Source organism: Lupinus angustifolius, chromosome LG11, assembly GCF_001865875.1.
Source record: "Lupinus angustifolius cultivar Tanjil chromosome LG11, LupAngTanjil_v1.0, whole genome shotgun sequence".
Taxonomy (NCBI): domain Eukaryota; kingdom Viridiplantae; phylum Streptophyta; class Magnoliopsida; order Fabales; family Fabaceae; genus Lupinus; species Lupinus angustifolius.
In genome coordinates, this window is record NC_032019.1 from 7,309,072 (window position 1) to 7,320,688 (window position 11,617).

General features: G+C 32.0%; 1 protein-coding gene across 2 annotated transcripts; it reads right to left on the reverse strand.

Moving 5' to 3' along the window:
- Window positions 3,162-7,506, reverse strand: LOC109361357 (receptor-like protein kinase 2). Of its 2 annotated transcripts, XM_019606828.1 has the most exons (3): window positions 4,253-7,506; window positions 3,436-3,909; window positions 3,162-3,397 (listed from the first exon to the last, which is right to left on the reverse strand). In XM_019606828.1, exons 1-3 carry the CDS (start codon window positions 7,152-7,154, stop codon window positions 3,387-3,389), a joined length of 3,387 nt encoding a protein of 1,128 aa, XP_019462373.1. In that variant the 5' UTR covers window positions 7,155-7,506; the 3' UTR covers window positions 3,162-3,386. The 2 variants fall into 2 exon arrangements, with proteins under 2 accessions (XP_019462373.1, XP_019462372.1); XM_019606827.1 differs by having other exon boundaries at window positions 3,162-3,909.

Sequence of the window (11,617 nt, forward strand, 5' to 3'; positions counted from 1 at the left end):
AGTTGCTTATCATTTTGGGACTTTTGAAAACAAGGACGACTTCAGTTTGTTCATGTCGTTGTTTAGTGTCTGTTGGCGATGATTAACATTTTCGCTCTTTCTTTTTGGATTTTGTATATGTTAGTGGCGATGTAGTTTCCGCCTTTGTTGACTTAGTTTGTATGAACTAAAGATGACTTAACCGTTTATATGCATTGTGTTATTCAGGAAATTGTGAATCAGGTTAAGTTATCATTCGATAACGTTAAGTTGATTTTCTGCATTTGAGTTACTTAAAGTGATGTCCCGGAAAAGGAAGGTTTTAAAAGGAAACAATTTTATACAATCTCTGTATTCAAAAAAAAAATTTACCCATTTTTCTGCAAGGTTTTTGAGAATTATTTTTCGGGGCGTTACAAATTTTAACTCTATAACTAAAAGATTTAAAATTCTATGATGTTATGAATGTAAATTTTTTAACTCTATAACTCTAATGTCATGTCTACAAGGCATTTTTTTTTTAGAAAATTAGTTTCTAAGACAAAACTCAACTCTAGAGCACCTAATCTTATAACAACTTTATGGCTTAAAGCTTGAGAGTACTTATTAGAATCAATATAAAACTTTAAAAGTTGAAAATATTCTCCAATGAGTTTAGTTCTTGAATTTTTAAACAAATTTGATGTTCCATTGATTAAAATTATTAATCTGTACCCATAACAGATAATGGAATGAATGAAGGGAAAGAGAAGTTATCATGTGAGAGTGAAATTGGAAGGAGAAGGTAAATTTTAGAGAGACGATCCATTGGGGGCTTAGATTAGAGATGATTCTTCGTTTTAAGGCCAAAAATATCTCGTACCAAAGGCACATGAAGCAGAACTAATTTCCACACTATTGATCAAGCTATCTACACAAATCACATAAGAAAAAACATAAACAGAGAAAGAAATAAGTTATCCAAAGAAATTAAGGAGAGACATGCAGAAAGGATTACGTGTAAACCCTAGGAAAAGAGAGGTGATATTCAAGACAATTCCACGTTCATGGCTTCACAGACCACAACCACTTTCTCCCTTTTAAATCCAACCCTTCTATTCGTATTAAAATAGTAGAAATTTTTTTAATGCTAAGTTTTATCTTATGATAAAATTAGCTCTTTTAAATCCAAATGTCAAGAAATATAGATATTTATTTTAGTAAAAACATATGTCATTTCTATTCTTATTAAGAAGATAGTAGATAATTGAAAAATTCTATAGTATTGACCCTTCTAGGCCTATTTATAAGGCATTTCTATCTAATTGTATATACTAACATATTATTTTTCTTGATTTTTCAAAAATATTATAAAATTATAATTAAACTAATAGTGTTAAGGACAAAAATAATAATTAAAACTTTTAATAAAGTTAAATTAAAAATAATAATAATAAAATTGCATAGAAATTTATACATAGTGTACTACACTAGTATGAAAAGAGTAACATGTTTTAACTTTTAACCTCTTGGGTGTCTTGTTCCTTTTATTTACTGTCATTTTTATACAGCCAATAAAGGCATATAAGGAGGTTTCTGAAACGGATTCATTTTGCCTATTTAGAAACAACGTGTTTTCTTTTGGTGTTCTGTTTTGACTTTTGAAATATAAAAGCCCGTCCTTTTCTCTCTCTTCTCTAGAAATTTTAAAAAATAAGGCAACTGTTGGTTGACTGGACATCTTCTGCGAAAAAAAATATTATTCCACGTATTATTATTCATAATTACAAAAATAGTTAATTATTAAAATTTTAATTTAAATATATTTTTTGAACTAATTTTAAAATAGTAGTCAATGATGTGATATGCTTTGTTGGACATATGCTGGATATCCTCCCGTTTTGGTTCAACAAGCTATGGGTGGAATTATGATTATGTTGGATACATTGTGGTTGGGCTTCTACATTTCAAATCCAATAGTGGGATAGATAATTGATGTTGTAATTTTTAGAAACGAAAGGTCACGTCTAGAAATTATTGTCGGGTGGTTCCGTTTCGTACTCATTATCAATTCAATTAAATGTGTACTTATATAAGATCTTATGTAAGATGTGTTGGGAACCAAACAATAATTCCCCAGTCACCTCCAAATTACAAAACACTACAACAACTAAACATATTTACGGAAAGTTATTTTACCCAAAACATTAAAAATTGAATCCCAACTATTTCACAATATTCCTAATATGTTATTTTCATATATTTCTCTATTTCAACCCATCTTCCTCATTACTCAAACGATTAAATATACTTATCCTTCAAACTTCACTTTCGTCTAGCTTCTCAATAACTTTTCCTCTCACTTGCCACAAACACATATACATAAGAACATCCAATTTAACTATAATGAATCACTTAGTTGCTTCATTGTCTTAGCTATATCAAATTAAAGATATATACAATGTACATTATCACTCATCATCATTAACGAAAGAGATAAAAAAACTTCTACATCATCTTATCATAAATAGAAAGTATCATTTGATGATAGATGATAGGAAAATAAAGAACTATTCCCACATTTAATTTTCATTGCTTTTGAATATTGAACTTTCTTATTTTAGTTTTTTTCCATAAATTTGAAAATGACACAAACTTCTTATGTGGGGCCCTCATGGTTCATGACACCCTCCTTGTTATATAACTCATCAATGCATCATCCAAACCAAGGTCTCTGTACTCTTCAGTATCATCAAATCTGATTTCCTTAACACTGTCATTATCATCAGTATCACTTCCACTATCAAAATCTTCATTAACCCCTTTCCCTTTTTTCAATGCCATCTCCTTTCTGTCTAGCACACACCCCTTCTATTGTAGTCATTTGATGCTAAATCAATCAAACTTTCTTTAAAAGGAACATAATAATATAGTTGAAAATTCCCAACTTATAAATTTAAAAGTTGAAAAAAATATGTATCTAGGTAAGAGTTTTTTTACACTTTTACTGCATCGTATACTATTTGTATTTAATCACTGACTTTTTAAATATAAGTAATACAAATGAATGTTGGATAATGGACTAACGATGTATAAATCTTTAGATTAAGAGTATATAAATATTACATTCTCAATTAGTTCCTTCCATGTTATGATCATGACAATAGAGGGTTATCAAAGATTAAACAAAAGCTCTTCCCTACTGTATTAGAAAAGCTCTTCCCTACTGATAAGCTCTAACAGTGGCTTGACTTTATTGCTATGATGACATGATCTAAACTTGAACATAGACATTACTAAGTACAAGCTATTTTGAGTACACACCAATGATAATCTGAAAGCCACATTTGTACTTCCCAAATATATTTGTTGATTTTAATTCAGCCACAACAAAATTTACAAACATATAAAAAACAATAACAGAAGGATCACTGAAAAGCAAAGTGATTAAAAAACATCCTTATGCTCTAGAAGATGATGATGAATGAAGTAGTGAAGACACAGAGAAGCTTGTGTTGTTACTTTTAGCATTCAAGTTTTGCATGACTGGCACTGATGTTGTTGCAAGAATCCCAGAAGTGCTTTTATTTTCATTTGCAGGAGACCCTTTTAGAAGTGCATCAAATTTTGCATATTCCTCTCTCTCATGCCTTATTTCCTTAAGCATTGCAGCAATATCTCTCATTGTTGGTCTTTCATCTGGTGATGAATTTACACATAATAAGGCTATTCCCAATGCTTGCATCATTTCTTCTATTTCTGATTCTGGTCTAGAGAGTAAGCTAGGATCAAGTACTTCAAGCCCTCTTTTCTTTCTCACCCAATCAACAACATGTAGACCATCTGGTATTGTTGGATCAATTGGTTGCTTACCTGTCAAGACTTCTAACAGAACTATTCCATAGCTATAAACATCACTCTTCTCTGTGATCTTCATCATATACCCATATTCTGAAATGAATTCAAAGTCAGCTTCAACATGCTAAGAAAATTATCTAAAGTGTAACAAAAGATGTGAAATATGATTGAGAGTAAACCCAACAATGTGCATGCAAATACATGAAGCCTTATTAAACAAATCATTAAGGGTAGTTTCAAGATATTTCATTTTCCTTCCTACTAAGATATTTATGTAATTTGATGAGACACTGATAAATTTGTTCCTTATACCTAGTTACCTTCATAGACCACAAAAGTTGTAATTTGATTCTCAAGAAGAATAGGAACTGTTTTATGCAAGAAAAAAATCAAAAAGAAAAAATGCAATCAAATTGGTGAAGAAGTATATACTAACCTGGGGCAATATACCCATAGGAACCAGCTACTGTATTAGAAGATCGACCGAAATCCCCATTGTCAACAAGCTTAGCCAAGCCAAAGTCAGCAATATAAGGCTCAAATTCAAGGCCAATGAGGATGTTATTGGCTTTAATATCTCTGTGGACTATAGGCGGGACACAATCATGATGCAGATATGCGAGGCCTTCTGCGGCGCCTAACAAGATTCGGTACCTAAGTTCCCATTCTAGAGAATTTCCAGTCCTCTCATGGAGTATACTGCTTAAACTTCCATTAGCCATATAATCAAATATGAGCAATCTGTTTTTCTTGTTCCAACAACAGCCTAAGAATCTGACAATGTTCTTATGACGGATTGAACCTAGTGTCTTCACCTCAGTTGAGAATGAGTCGCGAACTCCACTTTTTTCATCCCTAGATGCCTCCCCTGCATCATTTGTTATTGGCCATAGTTTCTTCACAGCAATGACTTCACCATTATCCAATTCAGCGCGATAAACAACACCCGAGCATCCCTTCCCAATCACATTTCTATCAACCAAGCATCTCAGTATTTGTTCCACCGAAAAATTTAGCTTCTGGAAAGGTATGAATTGCCATGCCCATGAGTCTCCTCCTAATTCTGAATCCTCATCTCTAATGCCTCTTCTTGCTTTTATCACAGCTGTTATCCCCATAATTATCATTATTACTGTTAAGGTTATCAGCAATCCAATTGCTAGTTTAAGCCTCCGCGACTTCCTTGCATCATTTCCATTCGATAACAAACTCGTCTTGCCAGAACCATTAACAAAGCATGAGTCCTGACCTGAATTGCAAAGGCCTTGATTGCCGGTGAGGTCTTCTGATGATAACTGCCTGAAAAGCTTGTTATCTGGAAGAAATCCAGTGAACTTATTGTATGAAACATTAAGGGAAACAAGATTGTATAGCAGTCCAAGAGATTGCAAATCTCCCTCCAATTGGTTATGTGACAGGTCAAGTATTGAAAGCTTGTTAAGAGCAGATATCTGAGGTGGGATTGGGCCACTGAGTGAATTGCTACTAAGATTAAGAGCAATTTCTAGACTCTCAATAAGGCCTAGCTCAGCTGGTATGTTTCCAGTGAACTGATTGCTACTAAGATCAAGAAGTTGGAGATTTGAACATAGGCCTAGTGATGCTGGTATTGATCCAGAAAACAAATTATTGCCTAGGATTAACTTACTTAGAAAAACAAGATGTCCGAAACTTGATGCTATGGGACCAGAGAACTTGTTTGAAGATGCATCCAGTACCTGAAGTGAGGATAGTGATGACAAAGAATTAGGTAGTGGTCCTTCTAAGTTGTTACTACTGAAGTCTATCATTTGAAGTTCTGTGCAGCTTCCAATCTCATCAGGCACCGACCCGGAGAGGCGGTTACCTGAGAGATCTAAGAAGTTCAAGCTCTTGAGGTTGCAGACTGTCTTAGGAATGCTGCCAGTAATCCTATTGTTTCCAAGCCTCAACCTTATAAGAGAGGAACAACTGCCTATTTCTGATGGTATAGAACCTGATATGTCATTGGAAATCAGAAGCATTTTTGTGAGGTTTTGGAGCAGAAAAAGACTAGCAGGAATGCTACCAGTGAGTGCATTGTGAGACAAGTCTAGTGCTTGTAGCTTACTACAGTTTCCCAATGTAGAAGGAATACTTCCTTCAAGCTGGTTCTGCCAAGCAAAGAACACTAAGAGATTTGACAACTTCCCAAGCTCTGGTGGAATCAAGCCTGAGATCTGATTTGTGTCAACTTGCAACTGTTGAAGATTCTTAGCATTTGAAAAACTTGAAGGTATTGAACCAGACACATTATTATCACTAATCATAAACTCCTCAAGTTCTAAAAGACCCCCCAAAGACAAAGGTATAGTTCCAGATAGAGAATTCAAAGAGAGATCAAATTTTCTCAAGCTTGTACAGTTACCAATCTCTTCAGGTATAGCCCCAACAATACTATTCTTCCATAAAAACAGTTGTTCCAGCTTTTGTAGCTTACCAAGCTCAGATGGAAGAGATCCTGATAAACTATTCTCATAGAGAAACAAGTCAACAAGTTCAGAACAGTTACCTAAATCTGGTGGAATTTCACCAGATAGCATAGTAGTGTAGATAGACAAAGTCTGAAGCTTGTTAAGTTTACCCAATGAAGCAGGCAAAGAACCAGAAATTCTAGTATCAGCCAGACCCAACACAGTCAAATTTCTACATTCTCCAAGCTCTTCAGGAATCTTCCCATCTATATCTTTGTTTCCACCAGCTCTAAGGACTTCGAGTTGCAACAACTTTCCTAACTCAAGTGGAATACTTCCACCTAGCTGATTATCAAAAAGGAGAAGATTTTTTAGGCCAATGCAGTTGCTTATCTCAACTGGTATTTTTCCTGTGAGTTGGTTTGAGTTCAAAGACAAGTTAACAAGGTTGTTGAGCTTTCCAATACTTGAAGGTATAGACCCAACAAGGTTGTTTGAGCTAAGGTCTAAAGCAGTGAGTGAAGAACAATCACCAATATCAAAAGGGATTGTTCCAGTGAGGTTGGCATCAGAAATAACAAGCTTTTTAAGAAATGGGAATGAAGAGATATTAGAAGGTATTGGAAGCTGAAGAGGGATTGATTCTATGTTGATCTCAGTGACAAAGCCTAGTGAGGAGCATGTTATGCAGGACCATTTGCATGGACTTGTGTCATGGATGTTCCAGTTAGAGAAAGAAGGAGGGGGTGGTGATGCAGAACTATGAAGCCATGTGAAGAGAATAGAGGCTTCATGGTTTGAAGAAAAAGCAAGGCCATAGAGAAGAGTTGTGTGTAGGAAAATGATACAAAGAAATGAAGAAGGAGAAGAAGAAAAGGTGTAGAAGGTTTGCCTCGAGATGAGCATTGAAACAATGAAACATTTGCCTCAAATTCCAAACCTTTCTCCTTTGGTTTTGAAGAGTTCTTTGGTTTTGCAATATCTCCCTCTTAACCTTCTCAATATTTGTGTGTGTGTGAATGTGTTATGTGCTTTCTTGCTTTGAACTCAAACTCAGAGTGTTGTAGCACTTCTTGTTTTACTTTAGTTTAACTCTATTGCTATTAGTTTTAAGGTGAAAAGATCAGAGACCACAAAGAGAATAAACTAAAATAAAATTCAGTGCCTTGAGATCAGAAATTCTGCAGCAGCAGTTAGAAAAGCAGCACCACCCCACCACTCCTGAGATGCTCCTTTGTGTCTAAGCAAAAACATCAGAATAAGAGTGAATACTTATTTATTTCTTACAAATTTTTCTGTTTATTAATTTGATTCAAAAAAGTTCAAACTACTACTTAATTATCATAAATATATATCAAAATAATTATTATTGAATGTTATTAAATATGTTAAAAATAATTAATTTGATTTAATAGGGATACAGTGAAATTTGAGTTACATTTACTTTTAGAATATTGAAGCGTGTGCCAGGTGAGTTTTCTTGCAGTGATGAGAGACATCTTATCTCTCTCGTGCTTGACTGAAATACATATATATAACTGATTGAAGGTGTTTGTTTATTCGTGTTACCTCAGTTTGTTTTACGGGCATCCTAACATTCTTATTTAATTCTCTTACATTATTTTACAATTTATTATAATTTTTTATGAAATAAAAATAATATTTACTTTTTTTCTCACACTCACAGATAATTCTTATTTTTATTTGGATCTTACAACATCTATTTTTCCCACAAAATCTATATTTCTTCTCTATTTCTCTTAGTTAAAACAACCAACAATTATTTTTATTTAAGAACAAAAGTAAAAAATATAAGAACAATACAGAATAAAAATATAAGACTAAACATCAATATTCAATTTATGGGAGCATCATTTATTGGACACCTATGATTTTTGAAAATATCTTTCCTCTTTTTTTTTGTTTACATTTTCTCTAACTATCTCCACACCATTAACTCAACAAAATGTATCATATCGGCACAGAATCACCAACTTTGGATTCCCTATGTCCAGAAAGTGCACTGAGATACATGTTTATACGTGTTCGTTATGATTACATAGATTATAAAATGTTCAAGTTGCTTCAAAAAAACGACATCTACATTAATAAATGTCATGTTATACTTGAGCGCGCCTTACTAATGTGTCAATTCTCAATTAAACAGAATCTAAACATTAATAATAGGTAAAATGGGGGAACCTAACTGAGGGGGAGTAAAAACGCATCATTACATCAATAATGGAGCAAATTGAATTGTTTTGGATTAATCATGGAACCACATTTTTTATCCTAAACTTTATATCATTTTGACATCTTGTTTTTTATTGATCAAAAAAATAAAACATAAATTAAAATGTATATTAATTTTATACTTTTTAATAAATGAGAAAACATGAATATATGAAGTGATAAAAAATTTGGGATACTCATCAAATACAAACCAAATCAACTTAAATAGTAATGGTTTGGTTGGGGTGAGTCGTCAAGTTGTATGCTTTGAAAATGGTACTTTAAAACTCCCACAAATTCGGATTAAATCGGGAAAAAAATATACTTCTGCAACTATTGGAAAATAATCTAAAGAGAAAAATAAAAAATCCTAATTAATAATTAAATATGTATCATTCTGTAACATCTAAATAATGATAATTATAAAACAATAATAGAAAAAATATATTTAAAGTCTAGAAAAACAAAAAGAAAATTGTCATTAAATAGTGTGGTTTGTTTGGTTTGGAATTTCACAAATTTTCATTCACATTAAAATTGAACACTTCTTCTATATTTTTAATTTTTGTTCTTTTATAAAATTTGTTTTTGCACATTTATAGAGACAATGTACATTTACCTCTTCAAGTAAAACAAAAAAGATGTGAGAACCAACCCAAACATAATTTTTGATTTCATAAGATCCAACTCCATTTAATTCGATCACCCAAATTGAAGTTAATAAATTATATCCAATTAGTTCTAATTGTTCAAACTTACATATTGATCCAAACCGATTTACATCCAAACATTTATGATGAGATTGAAAGTGGATGAACTCTAATTATAATATCAAATATTTTATTTTTTAAAATCCCTTTCTTTTAAGTGTAAAAAAATAAGAATAGGAAAAATATTTGAGTTTTTATTTCCTAATTCATGAAAATAGTCAATTTTGTTTAACTTGTTTGCTTTGAGCTAATGATCCAATCATGTGAAAAATTCAGCTAGAATTTGATACATTTGAGTTAATAAATAGTTCGATCTAATTAGTTAGTTGTTTGCTTAAACCCCTTAATTCGAAGTAAATGACCTAAAATCCAACAAACAAATTCAATATATCAACAATCTCAATAGGCAGAATAAAATATTCTTCATCTAAACGATATTATTGATCCCATAACACTATACTCGAGAGAAACATTATCTATTAACTATGTTGGTGTTTATCGATAATACTCAAAATAATTTAAAATTAAAAGAATGACATATCTTCATAGATCATGTCTTATGTAGCTAGGGTTGAAAATAGGTTATGGTAGACTAAGCCTTACCAAAATAGGCTTAGGTTTGCTTCGTAATGTGTCGGCCGGTGTGGTTAGCTGCCACATGCTTCTTTTTTTATCCAATAATATAGGTTAAGGAACATAATTTCTATATTACTCGAAGATATTCCCATGATGCCTTTGATATTTGAAATATATTATCATATGAGTTTCATATTATCTAACATTAGAATTAAAATATTATAGAATATTAATATTATATATTGGATTCAAGTTTTTTGTTGTAATTTATACCAAATATGAACACTTTATGAGTACTTGGGCTCATAGGTGTGTTAGGGCTTGTAAGATCCTCATTCTCTAATAATATATTGGTAGTTGCTCAACGTTTTCGGAGACATAGACATAATTGGTCAAACTCATTATCAAATTGTTGTTTGTTCTCTTCTATTTATCCTACACATTTTGTTTGATTCTATGTGACTAACGTTGCACAACTATCGCTTCCACTACACTAACATTAAGAAATGGTCAAAAAATTCAAGCTTTTTAATCTTTAAAGAGATATAACCCTTGACAAAATTATTATGCTAAGATATATAAAATAAATACGTTATTATTAGTATATAATTAATGGATTATATAAGTATTATATTTTTTTGTAATTATATATATATATATATAACTTAAGAGGGGCCATTTGTTTACTTAAAAAAGACGGTTCTATGTAGATTGAAAATAAGGTGCATCATAGATGTGGTTTTGAGTTCTAGGAAGAAATAGAAGATTTTAGAACTATATAATATATTTTATTGTTTCCAATTATTTCCTTTCCTTTGCGTTAACCTCCAAAAAAACTATTCGCTATCTTAAAAACAATGTATTCTAATCCAATATGATGGTAAATTGCAAAGTTTGCAAGCTTGCACTATGCAGAAACCATGCGTGATAAGCACGGTCAGTTGTATGCTTTAAAGTAATAAAGAAATTTATATTATCAATTATCAAATGATTTTGCCATATGCTTGTGCAGAAAATACACGTGACAGTGAAGTCCAGCTAGTGTAGGATCATTTCTCTTTTATTTTTTTCTGCAGCATATACAGTAAATATCACTTGGGTATTCATCGAAATGAGATATTAGGTGCAGTTTGTTGATGGATCCAATGGAATTTTTGCATTTCTTATGTATAAATGAGCTCGAATGTACATGAAGTTCATTAGAATTAGTTTTTAATAGTTTTTCTAATGATACTACTGATGGATTACACCGACCATACCAAGTTCAACACAGTAAAAATTGACATTTGTTTTCATTTACTGAGTTGTCTGGTTGTAAAGTTGTTTCATCTTTTGATTTGTTAGGAGTAAAGTTGTTTATATTCTCTTGATTTCATATATAGTTCTTGTTAAGGTTAGAGCACAATGCGGAAGCACATGATTGAATCAATTGAGAACAAAAGAGAAGCAAGTAAAGGATAAAGAAAATAACACACAAGATTTAACGTGGAAAAACCCCTCAGTGTGAGAGGAAAAAAACCACGGGCGATCAAGAGCAAAATTCCACTATGTAAAAAAGAAGAGTACAAGAAATCCTCTTATAATGATGAGGACAAATGACAATATTTTTTCTCACAAATACTCTCTCAAATGGAACAAGAATTCTCACCAAGAATGCACTCACAATATATGTGTAAATGAAAGAGATGTTGTGTGTTGTGAAGATGATTTTGAAGCTCTCTATATGTGTCCTTTTATAGGCAAGCAAAGTCTTGGTATCTTGGATATGAAGCATTGGATGCTTGGAAACAAAGCCATAAAAGTGACATAAAATGCCATTAAAGAGAGCCATAAAATAGTCATAAAATTCTT

Excerpts from the sequence above, each read along its gene's own strand:
- LOC109361357 (XM_019606827.1), bottom strand. The coding sequence starts at position 7,154 with ATGCTCATCTCGAGGCAAACCTTCTACACCTTTTCTTCTTCTCCTTCT. Across the intron at positions 3,910-4,252 it reads CTATGGGTATATTGCCCCAG|AATATGGGTATATGATGAAG; the intron begins GTTAGTATATAC and ends AATTCATTTCAG.